Source organism: Leishmania donovani, chromosome 35 (genome assembly GCF_000227135.1).
Source record: "Leishmania donovani BPK282A1 complete genome, chromosome 35".
NCBI lineage: Eukaryota > Euglenozoa > Kinetoplastea > Trypanosomatida > Trypanosomatidae > Leishmania > Leishmania donovani.
In genome coordinates, this window is record NC_018262.1 from 1282195 (window position 1) to 1299694 (window position 17500).

General features: G+C 59.1%; 4 protein-coding genes across 4 annotated transcripts; all 4 read right to left on the reverse strand.

Moving 5' to 3' along the window:
• Positions 1–1741: 1741 nt before the first annotated feature.
• On the reverse strand, positions 1742–4495 carry LDBPK_353150 (ATP-dependent RNA helicase, putative; the record flags this gene model as incomplete). The annotated part of the gene is made up of 1 exon (XM_003864846.1): positions 1742–4495. One exon carries the CDS (start codon positions 4493–4495, stop codon positions 1742–1744), a length of 2754 nt encoding a protein of 917 aa, XP_003864894.1.
• Positions 4496–6118: 1623 nt separating this feature from the next.
• On the reverse strand, positions 6119–7915 carry LDBPK_353160 (hypothetical protein, conserved; the record flags this gene model as incomplete). The annotated part of the gene is made up of 1 exon (XM_003864847.1): positions 6119–7915. One exon carries the CDS (start codon positions 7913–7915, stop codon positions 6119–6121), a length of 1797 nt encoding a protein of 598 aa, XP_003864895.1.
• A 2563-nt stretch (positions 7916–10478) lies between these two features.
• On the reverse strand, positions 10479–15362 carry LDBPK_353170 (hypothetical protein, conserved; the record flags this gene model as incomplete). The annotated part of the gene is made up of 1 exon (XM_003864848.1): positions 10479–15362. One exon carries the CDS (start codon positions 15360–15362, stop codon positions 10479–10481), a length of 4884 nt encoding a protein of 1627 aa, XP_003864896.1.
• Positions 15363–16601: 1239 nt separating this feature from the next.
• Positions 16602–17123, reverse strand: LDBPK_353180 (hypothetical protein, conserved; the record flags this gene model as incomplete). The annotated part of the gene is made up of 1 exon (XM_003864849.1): positions 16602–17123. The coding sequence occupies one exon, from the start codon at positions 17121–17123 to the stop codon at positions 16602–16604; it is 522 nt and encodes a 173-aa protein (XP_003864897.1).
• Between the last annotated feature and the right edge of the window lie 377 nt (positions 17124–17500).

The following is a 17500-nucleotide window of genomic DNA, read 5'->3' on the forward strand; positions in this document are numbered from 1 at the left end:
ACGCACACCTCCTCTTCAAACACACGGAAGCACGCACAAAACAACAATGAAACAAGCCACATACTCGATGATCAACAGAACAACAACGAAAAAAAAAACGGAACAAAGACAAACACGCCACCATCGGGTGTTTGTGTGCCTTGCCTCAGCGAATGCGCTTGTGTTTGTGTGTGTGTGTGTTTCGCTAGAGTAGGTGAGAGTGCATGCTTCTGTAAAAGAGAAAAAAGGGAAAACGAAGAGGAGAACAGAGAAAAAAAAACGAGACGAGAAAGCCAAACAAAAGCCAATACAAAAACAGCGCAAGACAACAACAAGAAAATGATGAAGCAAGTGACAGAGAAGGCGAGAAAGCGACGACGACAAGAGGAGATGATAGAAAAAAAAACGAAGCGGGGGCAGGCACAACCCGTGATGTAAGCTGGAATTAATAATTGTTCTTTTTTTTGTTTTCGTTTTTGTTTTTGTGTTTTTTTTTCTTTTTGGGGGTGGGGGGAGAAAGAGGGGATTGTTGTTGGCTTCTGAACTTATACTTTTTTGGGGAGGAGAGTTCATTGTTGTGTGCGTATGTTTTCCTGTCCACTTACTTAGCGGGCATCTCTCCCAACGGATCGCTTCAAGGACACCCACACAAACACATACAAAAAAAAATTCTTTACCGTCAAGGATTGTTCTTCACCTCGCCAAATATATAAGCACCCTCCTTCAGCTTTATTTGTGTTTGTGGTTGCAGTTTTTTTTTTTGTTAGCGGGGGAGGGGAGGGGGATTGCCTCTTCATAGCGTTTTCCTTTTGCTCGTTAACGACAAAGAAAGGGTAGCGGTGGTGCGAGGCCCCCTCCACTAATGAATGATCTTTCTTACGTCACACGGGAGAGCGAAAAAAAGAAAGCGAAGGACAGAGAGACAAAAACATCACTACTCCCAGTAGAGCGGCAAACTGTGGGAAAGGAAAAAGGATGAACAAAAATCTAAAAAAAATGATACGCATACATGCACATACACATACAAGCCCGGAGCGAGAATCTGAGAAGAACACGTGTGCGTGCGGGGGTCCAGGTGTGTATGGATGTATGTGCGTGTGTGTGTGTAGGCTGCCTTCTTGCACGACGCCTAAAGCCACAAGAAGTGAAAAGCCATCCCAACCAACGCGCACATGCTCATCCCCGAGAGAGCAAGAGCAACCACAACAGCAACGAAAAGGAAGAAAGAAGTGGAAGAAGCACAAACACAAAGCAAAGAAGCTCCATTCCGACACCAACGTACGGAAGACACCTACATGCACTTACACACATACCTGCACACGCACACACACACACGTTTCAGTGCAGAGCACCACGCAAACCCACAGGTGGCATTAACAGTAAACAGAAAACAAGTCAAGCGTAGGAAGAACGGAGAACGCCCAGCGAACCCCGGCGAGGCGTGAGAACGAGAAGACTGGGAACCGACTCCTGGCACACAGCACCTTCACTGCGCGGGAGCCCAGGAGAAGGATCCCTCACGAGCACACACAAACACACAAAATACCACCAAAGCACACGCACAGAGCTACAAGCAAGACAATTCTCGCAAGGCCACTTACTGCGCGTTGGTGGGTGCGAATGCGTGCGCGTCTGCGCAGATCTGATAGAGTGTGTGGGCATTGCCTGGAATCGTCCTCGTCACCAAACTATGCGGCACAGTGCGCGCCAAGGGGGGGGGCGGGGGCGGGAGGAGAGAGCGCTCCAACAAAGTGGGGACACCTTAGAAGCCACCGTCGTCCACACCGCCGCCCCGGCGACCACCGCCAGACGGAGCAGAAGGACGGCTGTCACCCCATGAGCCACCGCCACCGCCCCGGCCGCCCGGACCGCCGGAACGGTGGCCACCGCCGCCACCACCACCACCGCCACCACGACGACGACCACCGCCTCCCATGTCGCGAGACAGCAGCGCCTCGCCCTCCACGAGCTCCGCCTCTTGCTGAAACCACTTGGGAATCTCCTGGCCATGCTCCGAAAAGTACTTGTGCAGGTCCAGCGCAAGGCGGCGGTTGTTCCGGTTGTAAAAAGCAGTTGCGATACCCTTGTTACCGGCGCGGCCGGTACGGCCGATGCGATGCGTGTAGTCGTCCATCTCCTGCGGCAGATCAAACTGCACAACGTGCGCCACATCGGGGATGTCCAAACCACGAGAGGCCACATCCGTCGCGACCAGGATGGGCGTCACCTTCTGTTTAAAGTCCTCAAGGGCCGCTTCGCGATCCTGCTGACGACGGTCGCCGTGGATCGTGGTGCTGCTGATGCCCTCGCGGTGCAGGCGGCGGTTTACGTCCTCAGCCATCTTCTTCGTCTCCACAAAGATCAGCACCATATCGCTCATCTCGTGGCCGTAGATGATTTGCAGCAGGCGGTCCATCTTCTCGTTGTCCGGCACGTGCTCGATCGTCTGGGTGATGTTCTTTGTCGTCGACCCGACACGACCGACGGTAAGCAAGTAGTACTTGCGGCGCAGGTAGCGCTTGGCGAGGTTGAGAATGCGCTGCGGGAAGGTGGCACTGAACATGAAGGTCTGACGCTCATCGACGGTCGGCATATCGGTGTAGCGCGACGCGACGAGCTCCTCGATCTGCTCCTCGAATCCCATCTCCAGCATACGGTCCGCCTCATCCAGAATGAGAAACTTGATAGCGGAGAAAGAGAGGTACTCCTCGTTGAACATATCGCGCAGACGACCAGGGCAGGCGACCAGGATATCCTGCTCGAAGCGCTGCGGGTAGCGGGTTCCACCGTACACGACGTCGTAGAAGATATCCGTGTTGAAGGTGAGCTTTCGAACCTCGTCAAAGATCTGCACGGCCAGCTCGCGCGTCGGCGCCAGCACCAGCGCAATGGGGTAGCTCTTGCGCTGGCGCGCCGGCGACACACCGTGGACCAGCATGTACTGCACAACGGGGATCAGGAAGGCAGCCGTCTTACCAGAACCCGTCTGCGCACACGCCATCAGATCGCTACCGGAGAGCGCAACCGGGATACCGTACCGCTGCACAGGCGTCGGCTTTTTGTAGCCGCAGCGCTCGATGTTAGCGGCCAGCGCCGGCTCGACAAGCAGATCGGCGAAGTCCTCCACAGGCTTTACATCGCGCGGCACCATCTCGACCGGAATGCTGTCGTAGTTCTCCAGCGAAATGCCCGTCTGGCGGTGGCGGTGCTCAAAGAGCTCCATCACCTTGGCCTCGTCGTGGCAATTACGGCGCAGGTGCGAGGCACGTGTGACGCGACGAATGCCCGACTGTGTCTGCTGGGGAGCTGGCGAGGTCACGTCTTCTCCAGCCTTCGCAGGATCAGGGACGGCTGAGCGCAGCGCAACCGCGCCAGCGGTAGTCGCCGGAGCCGGGGCAGATTCCTGCGGCGCCGTCCGCGCCTCCGTCGGCGCAGGCGAAGAGGCCCATGCGTTGCCCTGAGCGCCGCCGGACTCCTCCATGACGTCGTCCTCGTTGCGGAAGGAGCGGAAGTCACGGCGACCACCACGCTCACCACGTCCGCGCGGGCGGTCATAGTCGTAGTCCCGGCCATAGCCCCCACGACGCCAGCGAGAGCCACCGCGGCGGTAGGCATCGTAGCCGCCGTCCTCGTAGTCGTCGTCCTCGTTGCCCGTGCCGCCGCCACGGTCGCCGCCCTCGCCGTAGTCGTCCTCGTCGTCGTAGTAGCGCCGGCCACCGCGACCACCACGGCCGCCGTAACCGCCACGCCGGTAGCCGCCACCGCCATAGCCGCTGTCGTAGTTGCGAGAGTAGCCGCCCTCCTCGCCCTCGCCGTCATCATAGTCGCGGCGGCGGTAGCCGCCACCGCCCTCCTCCTCAGCATCGTAGTAGCGCCGCCCACCGCGACCACCACGGCCGCCGAAGCCACCGTCGTAGTTGCGGCCGCCAGAGCGGTAACCACCACGTCCGCCGCGGCCGTAGCCACGGTCATCCTCGCGACTCCAGGGCTCAGACACCGCCTCACGTCTCTCGTGCGCAGGAGGGGCGAAACCACCAGTCTCGACAGGAAGGCTGGCCGGCGCCTTCTCCGGGGCGCTCACAGGAGCACTCGCCGGGGTCGGCGCAGCAGCAGGAGCAGGCGCAGGAGCGCTGGCGGGAGCGGGAGCCGTGGAAGCATTGCTGGCACAGGCGCGGTCACCAGCGGCGGATGCCGCTGCCGGGCTGGCGTTGTCCTCGTCGCGGGTTTCACGGTTTGTCCAGGCATTGTAGGAGCCACGACCGCGACCACCGCCGCGACCACCGCGGTAGCCACCGCGTCCGCCACGGTACTCCTCATTGTCGTCGCGGTTTCCGCCGCCGCCGCCGGACGGGTCAGAGCGCCAGTTGTCCGATCGGTGAGCCCCGCCCCTGCGGCCGCGCCCACCACGTGAGTATTCGGGTCGGTCGTCACGGAAGGTGTTTACATCACCACCTTCCACGGCGCCATCTCGTTGATACTCAGTGTCGGAAATTTTCTTATCGTTGATATATTCCATAAATGCACTCGGGTTCGATCTGCACAGGCGGAGTTGGGGCGTTTTTGAGGCAGCAAATGGGTGATGCGCAGCAGGTGAGAACAAGTAACACGTGTGTGTGTGTGTGTGTGTAATGTGCGTGTATGAAGAGGGAGTCGATAAAGTGCGCGGCACCAAGGTCACGCGATCAGAGAGGTTCGGAAAGGGGAGAAAAAAAAATGTGTGTGGGGAAGGGGGAGTGTGAGCAAGAGTTTCATAAACATGTAGAGAGAGCGTGCCTGAAGCGGTAATACAGCACAGTACTTGCGCACGCGGCGAGAGGCGGGGGGACGACAGCAACCCCACAAATGGAGAGAAGAACCTCCATCCTCTGAAGCTGGAGAGCCAAGAGAGAGACGCGCATTCGCTCGCCTCTCTCCACACAGTTTTCCCTCTCGCGGTGCGTTCTACGTTCCCTTGCCACCTACCTCAGAGCCGGCACCACAGACATGTCCACTTTGATCGTTCTTGCACTCCATATTTTCAAGGAGAAACGCGGATGCGCTATGGACACACGCACACGCATCGCCTTTTTCGTGTGGGCACTTGCAAGCCGATGCCCATGAGCAGGGATAAAAGCTTTCTGTTTTTTTTTTTGTTTGTTGCTGCTTCCAGCTGCCTTGTGCTTTTTGTTTGTGTGTGAGGGCGTCGTTCTGCGCACAAAGGTGACGATTATGGCGCTGGAGAAGGTAAGTAGAGCGCGAAGAGAAACGCGGCCTTCCCGCGCCCTTTGCTTCGCCTCGCCGCTGTCTCTCGCGAGCAGCAACCGTTAGCACTGACCTTCTTTTTTCAGAAGGAAGGTGCTCCCCTTCCGTGTGTATGCGTCACCCATACATTTTGCTTTTAAATACATTTGTCCTCCGCGGTTCAAAAGGAGTCTTTCGGAAGGGCTCCTCGCTAGCACAAGGCACACCTGCACACACGTGCACGCACCAGCGCCAGGGCCGGCACCAAGACGTGCCAGTCGGAATAAGGGGGAGAGAAGGGGACAAACCCAGGGGGTCGCTCAGGCTGTCTGTACGCGGGGGTCACATCCAGGATAGGTGGCGCCCTCGCCCTCTGGCACACACACGAGCGCACCTACACAGCGCGCCACACGAAAATACACATGGATAAAAACAAAAAACATGGCACGATCAACAGCGTCGTTCGTGGTTTCTCTTGATTGGGCCAGGCAACTCCACCCGCAGCCTCTCCCCCGCCGCCATCCATTCGACGATAAAACCAACCACACGCATTCCGATTTGCGGCCCTCATCCTTAGCTCACGCCCCTTTCCTCCAACCGTGCGGCGCTCGTCTCTACCCCCCTCTCTATCCCTTTCTCTGGCACGGCCATCTCGTGCCTCGCTTTCAGCACCATTCGGTATTTTTTTCTTTTTCGACTGTTCCCCTCAGGCACGGCCATTCTCGTTGAACATACACTGCTGAATGCAAGTGGTCCGAGAGTGCTGAAAGAAAGGAAAGGGGGTAGGGACACAACGATAGCAGCGGTAGCCGCACCTCACTCTTCGCCCCCCCTCCTGCTGTCTCGCTTCCGCATCTTGGAAAGCGGCGGACCAGCGGTCCTCAGGCAAACACGCCGCGGGAAGATGCTTCTATTCGTCCTACTGTATCACGGCTGCAGCATCTATGTGCAGGGTGTCGAGTGTCTGCTGAAACACTGGCAGGTCCTTGTCCCAGCTCTCCGCCAACGTCTCCCACCGAATAACTAGCAACGTCGCCCCGCGCGGCAGCACGTAGGTGCGGCATCGGCGGCTCTCGCGCGTCTCGTGGAACATGGCGCAGCGAATGCCGCTGATCTCCGTCAATGTCGTCGAGATCGCAGCCGCCTCCCCGCTGGTGAAGTGGAAGAGGACGTTGTGCACAAACTCTTCGTCATCGCGGGCAAAGACCTCCCAGGTCTTGGGAAGCTCCACGACGTACTCAATCGTCATCCGCGGCGACCCCTCGTCGTCCGCCGCGTCGCCAAGCGGGTAGTACAGGATCGTGGGCTGCTCTGTCATCCACGGCTCATAGACGACGGCGGAGCGCGGGTGTACTGAGAAGAGAACACCGAACTTGGGCTGCACGTATACCATTGTCACGACGTTTGTGCGCGCGTGCGAGGACGCCGGCAGCGGTCGCGCTGTCAGCGCCCCCAGCGTCGCCTTGGCAACGGGGTTGGAGACGTCGGTCGCGCCGGAGGCCGCCCAAAGCGTCGCCGCAGCCGCCTGCGGCTCTTCGTAAAGAGCGGAGAAAAGCTCCGCAGAGATACACACATCCACGCGGCCTTCCGACATAAAGGAGGACGGTGTAAAGGAGAGGGTCAAGATAATCCCTTTCGACTCCGCATCCTCGCCCCCAGTGGAGACGGACTTGCGAGCTGGGACCGGGGGCCCGGCGGGAGTCGTGCAAGACGTGTTCACGCACTCGCTCCGCATCGTCCACTCCGGCGGCACGCAGAGCTCCAGCTCGCGCCCCTCCCGCGCGCACACCACGCGATAGTAGCCTTGGTGAGCCGCGAAGGATGTGCCCGGCACGCGAAACGCGAGCGCCGCGGAGTCGCTTCCAAGGGTGGCAAGTGGCACATTGATAGTAGCGCATGCAATGCCCTCTATGGCGTCAGAGAGCTCCGTCTCCTCGGCAATCGTGGGCGGCGTGGCACTGCCAGTCCTCCTCCGCCCGCTCTCCTCACCGTCTGCGGACGCTCTCGCTGTCCGTGACAGCGGCCACGCACCGGCAAAATCGGTCAGCACCGCGACGACCGTGTAAGGGCCGTTCATGCCTGCCAGGAGGACGCAGTCATCACTGACGAGCACGTGAGAGAAGGTGCGCGGGAAACTGTTCTGCCGCCTTCCCTCGGTCACGGCGGCAGCAGTCTTGGCATCGGTGCTCGCGTGCGGCGCGGACTCTGGCAGCGGACTCCACTGCCTCGGATTCTCGGCAAGACGCTCTCGAAGCACCGGGTGGTGCGCCAGTACCTCGGTGAGAAAGACCTCTTCGTCTTGCCGTGTCGCGAAGGGGCCTGCTGTGTACCCGGTGTAGCTGCAAAAGAGAAACGCGGTCGGCGCCACGGCCAGGCCGTCCGCACCGCCTCCCTGAAACCGCGACGTGCTTGCTGAACGCACGCCGCTAGAATCTCTCTCCAACTCCTGCATCTCCCTCGGCAGCACTAGCGGAATGGCGGCGCAGTACGGAGGGTAGAAGACCGGAGGCGCCACCCCCCATCCAGCGGGTAGGTCTTCAGGGCGCACGAGAACTGGAAGCAGAGTCTGCTTCAGCGCCGCTGCAAGCTCCTCGTGCATAGCGTCTGCTGCCGTCCGGCGAGCAAGCTGGCGCCGACGTACTATCAGCGTGACGAGAGCAGTTAAGACAACGGCGCTGGTAACCCAGACCCTGCGGTGATTCGGCTTGGACTCCATTGCCCAGTGTCGCTCGACTACCTGACAACGACTCGCAACTCACCAATCAAAGCGCAGCAGTGCTGGCGCCGCAAACGGAGCGACACGGCGCGATGTTTCACGGAAATCAGGGGTGCTCGTGAGCGTCCAAGAAGGAACGGCAAACGAAAAATGAAGGGCGTGAGTCTTCTGCGGTGCGGGAGTAGGCTGGCGCGCAAACGGTTATCCCGCGCCTCAAGCAGACAAAGAGAAGGACCAGCCGACGGAGAGATGACAGCACTGGAGAAGAATTAGGCGAGAGCCCAGAGAGAACAGAGAGAAACAGAAATGCAGAGTAGTGGTCAGATCAGCGGCAAAGTGGATTGGGTGTCGGCGTACAGTCTGGCACGTAAAGGACGGCGGCCGCAAGCGTCGTGCGGACGGACACACGCACTCAGACTTCCTTGAATGAGGGACAAGGCTGCGACAAAAGGACTTCGAACAGCGAGCAAGTCCAAGGGGAGCGGTGACACCAAAACGGCGACCGCGAGAGGTGGACAGCGAAAGCCCGTATGTTGTGGAAGGCGGGGTAGGAAGAGCGCGAGCCACACGAAAACAGCCGAAGAACGCCCGCAGAAGGGAGGGAGGGTGGAGGAGGACAAAAACAAAATGCAAAAAAAAAACAGGATTAAGAAGAGGCAAACGTACAGCTGGCAAAAGCTGTCAGCACACAACACAGACACGCAAAGAAAGAGAGTGAGGGAGACAGAGGTGGTGGGGGTGGGGGTGGGGAAGAGGGCTGGCTGCACCCAAGGAGGCACGTGCACGAGAAAAACCAATGCACGCACACACAAACGCTCACGTCTATATGTACAGAGGTGGGAGAGGAGGGCTCGTCCTTGTTTTCGTTTAGGGTTGATTGACAGAACGACTACATGTAAGAAATATAGAGAGGGGGAGAGTGGGGACGGTGGGGAGGGTGTCCGGCGTGGGTTGTGTCAGTAGAGAGTTGAAACAGTTCAAAGGGAGAAGAACAACAACAAAAAAAAAAACAGGTAAAACGCGTGTATGCCAGAGGTAGTCCAGCACGCATATACGCAGAAACAAATAGTAGGCGTGGGCACCAGCAAGGTGGAAGTGTATGCGGAGGAGAGAAGGAGCAGAGAAGGGCTTTTCGGTGTGTGGATGGATGTGTGCGTGTGTATCGCTCCTCTGATACCGACCGCCAGCGGCAAGGTGCACGCCTCTTCTGCTGAGGGCTTGTGCGGCTCGTTGGACAGCACCGCGTGCAGCACACGGGTGAATGATGAGGTCGCTTAGAAGGAAAACAAGAATTTAGACAGACACCAACGCCCAGAAAAGCAGATAACCACGCAGAGACACACACACACACACAAAAGAAAATGAGCGGGTACGTTATGCTAGTTTGAAAGGCACAAAGGAGAAGGATAAAAGATGAAAAGCGAGCTAGAGCCCACGTTGGAGTCGATCAGTGGTTGTCGTCGTTGTTGTAACTGCGGTGATGATTAGGTTTCGAATGCGGTCAGATAGCAAAGAAGGGGAGCGATGCAGAGAGAGAGAAAGCGTGGAGAGAGGCAAGGGTGTGCATCTCATATGAGTGGCGCTGTAGGGGACACGCGAAGAAGTTACAGCAGCAGCAGTGCCAGACGCACGCAACAACGAGCTGATGATGATTGTATGAAGCGACCCTGAAGCGATGACATGAAAAAGTGCACTGCTTTTTTTTTGTCGAACCATTACAAACAGAATAACGGCTCTCGCGGAGTATGTTTCCTCCCTTCCCACACGAGCATGTGTGCGGAAGGGCCCCCGCCGTACAGCCTTGCCAGTAAAGGAGATGCTGGTTTCCTTTTTTTTCTCGTATCTCGGTGTCTGTATGTTGCTGTAATGCATCGGGCCTATACCATTCGTATTCCCCATCCACTGCCCCTCATTTACTGAGCAGTGCCTCGCACCATGAAAGACAAACATCAAATGCAAGAGACACTAGCATTGGATTAAGTCATGTGCATCGGGGAAGTCAAGGAGGAAGAGGAGGGTCGGACAAGGTAAAAAAAAAAGGGCTACATGGGAAACACACGCCGAAATGAGGCAGAGGCCAAATGAAGAAGGCGAAAGTAGGCGCAGGAGGGAGGGGTGGGTGGGGATGGGACTATACATGATGTACAAGGGGTGCAAGGAGGACGACAAAAACGAGAAGTAGAATTACGCGTCTGCCATATATACACAGAACACTGGTGCTGATGCGGTGGCTGGTATACATGATCATCAGCATATACGCATATATACATATACGTGAACATATACTTGCGTCGCTCACTGTCAATTCTGAGTTTTGGAGCGCGAGAGAGGAAAAAAGGGGGAGGGGGTGGGACAGCGCGCTCCGGATGCAAAAAAAAAAAAAACATAAACAAAGCGAAAGACAGCGGAGCTGCAACAAGGAAAAGAAACGAAAAGGGAGCCACGACAATGAGAAAGGGGGAGGGGAAGACGAGGTGAAAGGTGCGCAGCGGCGAATGCAATCAGCAGCGCACCTATAAGTCGCAGCTGGATCCCTCCGCACACACACACACACGCACACTGTTTACGTATCGTGCCATCGACGCGGTCGCCGGAGGCACCGACGGAGTTCACTAGAGTACATCTCCAACGTTAATCTCCCCTCACACTCGTTGCTGTAGGCCAGCATAGGCGGTAGGCACAGAGCATTCGCAGAAGTGAACGATTGGGCCCGCGCTGCGATGTCCTGGGAAAGGGAACACGCCGTGACGCCCAACGCCGTCGAGGAAGAAGTCATCCCTCCACTGCCATCTTTCCGTAGGGCCTTCTTGGGAGGTGGCAGCGCGTCAGTAGATGTGCGGTGTCCGGGTGCCGATGGCTGCGCGAACGGCACTCGTGAAGGGCTCCCGTGGCGCGGCACAGCGGAGCTGCTCTCTGAATCGGGTCTGATCCTCCCCCCGTGTGCTCCTTGTGGTAGGTACGGCTGCTTCTGCTGCTGCTGTGCCGCTGCGTTTCTGTCCGCGTCAACAGCGGAGGTGGTCAGCGCACATCCGGAGACGCACAGCGCTAGCGCTTCGGCGATGCTGGTACTGTTGCACGAAGCCCTATTCAGAGCCCCGCAGGACTCTATCAGTGCCGGGACTCCCTTGACGCCGAAGGAGCCGATGCTGCCGCTTGTCTCTGCCGCCCTCGCTGCCGCTTCGATTCGAAGGCTGTTCGACGTCGCCATATTCGTTGTCAGGCTCAGGGCGCTCGACGCAGATGCCGCTTCGGTTTGTGGGGACGCAGCGCCTGTGACTGCCGGGGCTGCCGCTGCTGCTGTGGCAGTTCGCGCCACATGCCTGGAGACACCATCGGCTGCACCCAAAAGAACGGGCTGCCCCGTCGCTTCCGCAGTGTGCCACTTGCTCTCCTCCACGTGCACCAGCGTGTTGTGCAAGCCCGGCTGCACCGGCGCGTGCGGCTTCACGCCCCGCGACTCGCGCATCGCCATCAGGTCGCGCTTCTGCCAGTCTGCGATGTGAATCTGCATGCCACCGTCGCAGTCGGAAGTGCGCGACGCGCTCATCGCCGCAGACGCAGCGTCTCGTGGGCTGTCGCCCCTCTCGAGCGGGCTGATGGCGAGCAATGACGTGTTGTAATGTGAGAGGGGTCTCCAACTACGAGGCGCGTCGTTGGAAAGCGCTTGTTCCTTTGTCGGTGAGCACGATGAGGGGCGCACGAGAGGGCTGCCGCGCTGGTCCATCGGCCCCTGTATGCCGTCCTTCGGCCCCGTCGGTGCGCGGTCGTGCTTAGCCGTCGCGATCAACGCCGGGATCGAGTAGCGAGAGAGGGTGCTGGAAGACGCGTATCTCTGGCCTACAGAAGACGCCGGCCCGTGGGAGTTCACCGGTGTGCATCGTGCATTCGGCAAGGTAGCCAACGCGCCACCCTCCTCTTGCCCCCATGGCGCCGGCGACAGGGTCCCTCCGCCCTCCTCTGTCGCGGGCGCGTCCTCGTTTCTACTGCTGTGCGTGCAGCAGCGCAGCTGCGATGCGCCTGTGAGGAAGGCAGCGGTGCTGTCGTCGTTCCAATCATCGTGGCGCGGCGGCTGTGGCAGACTAAAGATACTTTGAGAGGGCAGCGTGCTGGCACCCTCGGCCCTGTGCCCGTTGCGCACCCCACTCAGGACCGTCGACTCTTGCATCAGCTCCCTGTGTTGCTGACTCGAAGACGTCAGGGGCTGGTGGGCGCGATCGGCTCCAGAAAGTCGCCGCTCTGTCGACAAGCAGGCAACCTTTTCTCCTGTATTACAGTCGAGGAACCACACCTCCTGGTCGTAGCCAGAGGTAGCGAGCACACCACGATCGTCCAGCCACCGCACGCAGACCACACCGCACCGATCATTATCGCGCCGGGTCGCTGTCGACATATTGTCGCGATACGTGCAACCTGCGCGGGCCTCTGCATCTGGCTCTGTTGCGGTACTATGGTGCAAGTGCACTTGCACCGACCGCACCAGTTTCGGGACTGCAAAACCGTCGTCGGCATCCGCTCCAGTGAATTCCGTCGCGGCTGTCAGCGAGAACGCTGGCCGGCTCGCATGGGAGCAACGAGGCAACGTGTACGCTTGGAGAAGAGGGCACATGCTATAGGTGTGCACGACACCCTCAGAGTCGCCAAGGAACAAGCGATGTTGCCGCCCGTCGTAAGCCGCGGAGGTGAACTCGACGGATGCGGTCGGGGTCGTCGCGGTCGCAGTCCAGCCATCGCCAGCTCTAGTGTCTCGCAGTGCCTCGGTGGCCGGCCTTCCCGTAAACATGGGGAGCTTCATGAGGGACGATGCGCCCTCACCCGAAACCTCAGTCTGATCGGCTGAGGTTCGCTCAAGGACCGACCCCAGTCGCAGCGGATTTAACGAGCCGCGCTGCGATGCGCACAGCGCCGGCGTGGCCGGTCCTGATGCAACGCATGCAGAGCCAGGGCGAGAGAAGCAGGCGAGCTTAGGCAGCACGACCCCAAGCGGCGATGCGCTCGTGCCAGCTATCTGCAAGGTGTTGTGAATGCCAGTGGTTGGGGCCGCAATTGTGTGATAGCATGGTGACGTGGCTGGTGACTGCATGTGCGGCCGTCCTCGCGTCGTCCCCGCGCTGGCAAGGTGCGTCCGCCCGATCGCCTGCATCCACGCCCGCTCTGCCTCCACGGTGGCGGCTGTAGCGAGTTTCGGGGTGGGATGCTGTGGATGGCAAAATGCGCTCAGCAGCTTGAACCGCTCCACCGCTGGCGCGCATGACCAGCATCGGCAAACGCCACCGGCGTGCACCGTCACCAACGCTGGTGCACTGTCGAGGAAAATCAGATCCACAAGACCGCCGTACATGGCAAGCCTCTTCGTAACTGGCGCGTCCATCCACGCCTGCATGTCGTATATGTACACAGTGCGCTGCGTATCCGTCACGGCGGCAAGCCCCAGCTCCTCCGACACGCGCAGTTGGGTCAAGGGCGACGCAGAAACGGAAATGGTGGCCGAAAAGCCGACCTCCTGATTGTCCTCCTCCGATCGCACCAGCAGTGTCCCATTGGAGGTGATGGCGATCCAGGTGCGCGAGATCGAGGAGTAGTGCATCTGCTCCACGAACGGAGGCCCACTCGCCTCGGCGCCAGAGCCCGAAGACTTGGCCTGCCACCAGACTGCTGCCGTGGCGGGTGTGCATTGTGAGGCATCCGACGCGAGCTTCTGCGTCGTGTGCCACACAACTCTCCCGTCGCTCAGTGATATAAACACGCGGCTGCCAAGCTCGTCAATGCACACCGCTTTGATATCGGCGCCGACTTGCGATATGCCGGACTCCGTCACCTGACTCAGCACACCGCGACGGTACCCGTGTACGCCATCCCACACGCTAAGCCGCGTTGCGCTCTGCACTAGGAACGTGCTGGTCCGAATGTCATAGAAGACATCGTAGCACACCTCCTCCGCGTCACACGCGAGTGGGCTGTCGCGACTGTGCAGCCCCCAGCAGACGATGGAGTTGGAGAAGCCGCAGAGCAGCTCTTGCGTCGACGCGCAGTAAATCAAGCTGTGGCACTGGGGGCCGCCGACGTGGCTCGCCTGCCCCGCACCAGCCGGCAGCAAGGCAAGCAGTCCGAGATTGGCAAAGAGGCCTGCAAGATTGCCGGCGAGCAGTCCACTGCCGGCGTGTGCCGCGGTGCGCGTGTTGGCTGACGACGCCTTCGCCTCATTCGCCAGCACACTGCAGAGCGAACCCTTGTGCCGCTGCGGTACGCGACTGCTTCGGAACGACTGCACACACCGCTGCGTAGACGCGTCCCAGACCTTCACGACGCCCTCGCAGTCGGCGCTCACCACCTGGTCCGCTGCCGCCACATAAACGAGTGCGATGATGCATGCATTGTGTTCGCCGTGGCCAGCCACGTCGAATAGCGTGCCAGGCAGAGTTCCGTGCGAGTGCGCCTCCCACCAAAGCAGCTGGCGCCCACACGAGGTCGCTGCCACCACCCAGTCGTGCCCTGAGACGTACACAAGCGTGGTCAAATGCTCATTTGCAACCCTACCAAGGTCGAATGACTTCCCCGTGAGCAGAGATGTCGCCACGAGTCTCCCGTCAAAGCCGGAAGAGTACAGGTGCACCCCGTACACGCAGAAGTCGACAAGGCCGCCGGATTTGCGCGTGTGAAGATTGGCGTAAGTCTGCGCCACTGTGAACTCCATCCCACCGCTGCGCCCGTGAGGTGCCGTGACGCGCAGCACCTGCCCAAGACTGTTGCCGAGGAAGACCGTCTCCATGTAATCGCCGTAGGTGGGCGATTCGCGCGGCATCACCTGGATGCGACGCACTAAACCCTCCAGCAGCAGTGGGGTGATCGTCGTGACCGTGAGGGTGTTCGAGAGGAGCGCACCCCAACCACGCAGCAGTCGATCGTCCGGAGAGTAGCACACGAACAGGTCGTGCGCAGCCAGGTAACAAACAGCCGAGGGGATCACTCCCGGGAGCATATTCGGTGGTGCCGAGTAGACACGCTTGAGAGTGTTCTTCGAATAAAGCATGAAAGGGCAGCTTCGGGTAGACGCAAAGAAAAGCGACTTGTGTTCAGGCATGCCGTCGAGGAAGCGAATGAGGCCGAGATCCTCGTCCTCGCGAACGCCCACTGCAGCGTGCCCGCGTCCGGCGTCGCCCTCTCGGTCGGCAGACGTGCGAGCTGCTTTAGGGACTTCTTGGACGCCGCGACAGTAGCGCTTGAATGCGAGTGTCTCGGCGGAGGTGCTCCTCTTTGGCTTCTGCTGCTTCTGTGAGTGCTTGGATTGGCTCCGCAGCCGCCGCGAGAAAGTAAACTGATTGAAGGTGTTGCTGCTGAGCCTTGTTCCTGTCGTGTCAGTGCTCGCCTCGGCGACCAGGTAGTTCACAAAGTTCTCCCACGTGACGCGTTGTTGATTATGGATGTTGACACGGTTGAAGAGGTGCTTCATGGGTTCGACGGGGCGTGTCGTGACCCCAGCTATCTCCTGCCGACTGCGGATACGGCGGGTTCGTTCCGCCTCCCGATTGGTGCCGGCGTCATCGACGGCGGCGGCGGCGGCGAGGGTCACTGGAGCAGTGGCGTGCGCTCGCTGAGGTCGAGCGGGTCGGATTACAGATGCGGAGGGCGAGGAGGCAGAGATGCCACAACTAGGCTGGGTCCATGAATGCAGGAGAGCAACACTCACGTTCGTCGATGCACCAGGGCTGGGGTGCTGCCTGACATGCGGCTCAAGCAGTTGTCGGAATTCTGTATAGGAGACCCCATGTGGAAACGCGGCCCACTCTCGCTGGAGGTTAGTAAGAGATACTTCGTTGCCGAGCACGATCGCCAACTGTGGCACCAAGACCTCCTTCGATGCATGCATCTGGAAAGTATTACCTTCGCGCCTGCAGCAGACCTCAGAAAAAAAGTGAGGTTCCCTTATTCGGCGCACACATGAAAGCATAGGTGTGAGGGTCAGAGAGAGGGGGAGGGCAGAGGAGAAGAACGTGGTGGTGGAAGTGTCGACGCAGACACGGTCATACATGCAAGGCGAGGTAGGAGGAAAGCAGAAAGAGCGCGAAAAGCACGATACGCTCCCCCCCCGCACACGCGCAAGATCACACCCAAGCGCATAATCGTACGTGCGGTGGGCCTCGAGAACGGACAGACAAAAAGGAAGGGAGCACATGGGTTGATGCGAGCCTTGGTGGTGTGCTGCTGCAAGAAGAAACGAGAGCGACATGCCTGTCAGCTGCATTGACGCTCTCTCTGTCTTTTGCCACCTTACTGCCTTTCCATCCTCTCCCCCCTCCTCTACCCCTCTAACGCAGCGGAGAAAGCAAAAACACGGTCTTGCTTGGCACCTCTGTTTTCTTTGGTGTGTGTCGGGGCAATGGACGCACACGTGTGGGCACTGTGCAGCTTTTCATCGATGCTGCTGCTTTTGCTGTCGTCTGTTCTTGTATTTCTTGGGGAGGGAGCTTACATCTGTCGTGCGTGAGCACGTCAAACCCATTCTTCACCGCGTGGCCTCAGCAAGCAACCACAACCACACCAAACGAAAGATGGAGGCACCAACCCTGAGACAAGAGCCAGGCGCACAGCACGGAGGAGAGTGGCACCAGGAACAGGAAGACCTTCCCGAGGAGGAGAGGCGGGGGAAAGGAGAAGGCAACGAGGTGGTGCCACTTCCCGCGCGTTGCGTCTACCCTCCATGACGCCACACAACCACGTCCGCACCCTCTATTTGAAAGTGGCAAAAGCATAAGCGTTTGTGCGTCACAAAAGTGGCGAAATCGTGGCCATAGATGACGTGCCAGCAACCACCTAGCTTGGCGGTGATGTCGTTCTTGATGTATTCCGCAATACGGCTCAGTGCCGTTCGTTCGACGTCCCGCTCCAGCTCGCGGCGCGCGCCTTCCTCCTTACGCCAGGTGGTGCGCGTCGGGATGAAAACGTGTGTGTTGTAGGCTCGGAGGGCACTATGCATGATGACCTGCAGCTGCTTCGCCGGCAAGTCGACGTAGAGCGCCTCCATGTGCACGTGGGAGGCGCGGATGTCCATCTCATCCTCCCCCTCTGCGTCGCCGTGAGGGAAGCCGTCAGACAGGTGCATGTCAGAGAGCACCGAGCTGTTGCTGCCGTCCCCATCGGCATTGCTATGTCGTTGACTAGGCCGTAACGTTTTGTCGAGCGCGACGTCATCGTGGGTGCCGATGTCGGCCATTTTTTCGTCGGCCAGCCAGTGTGTGCGTTTCTGTGAATTTAAACTTGTCCGCGTGGTGAGTGTTGTTTCTTCCTGTATGTGCGAGCGCGTACGTGTTCTGCATGGGGCACACCCCCTCGTAACCTGAAGAGAGTCATACGTGTGAGTGCACCCACCCACACACACACGTACATACAGACGGAAGAAACGGCAGCAGAGAGGAAGAAGCGAGAGAAAGTCGTCGAGGAGTTCCAGGACAAAGTCAGAAAGCGAGCTTCCGCATCAGCGTCCTAGTCCGCGACGCTTGATGTATGGCCACCGCAATCTTCTTTCGCGCGCGTGTTCGTGTATGCATGTGCGCCAAACGTGAACCGCGTCATCGTCACCGAGTTACAGGG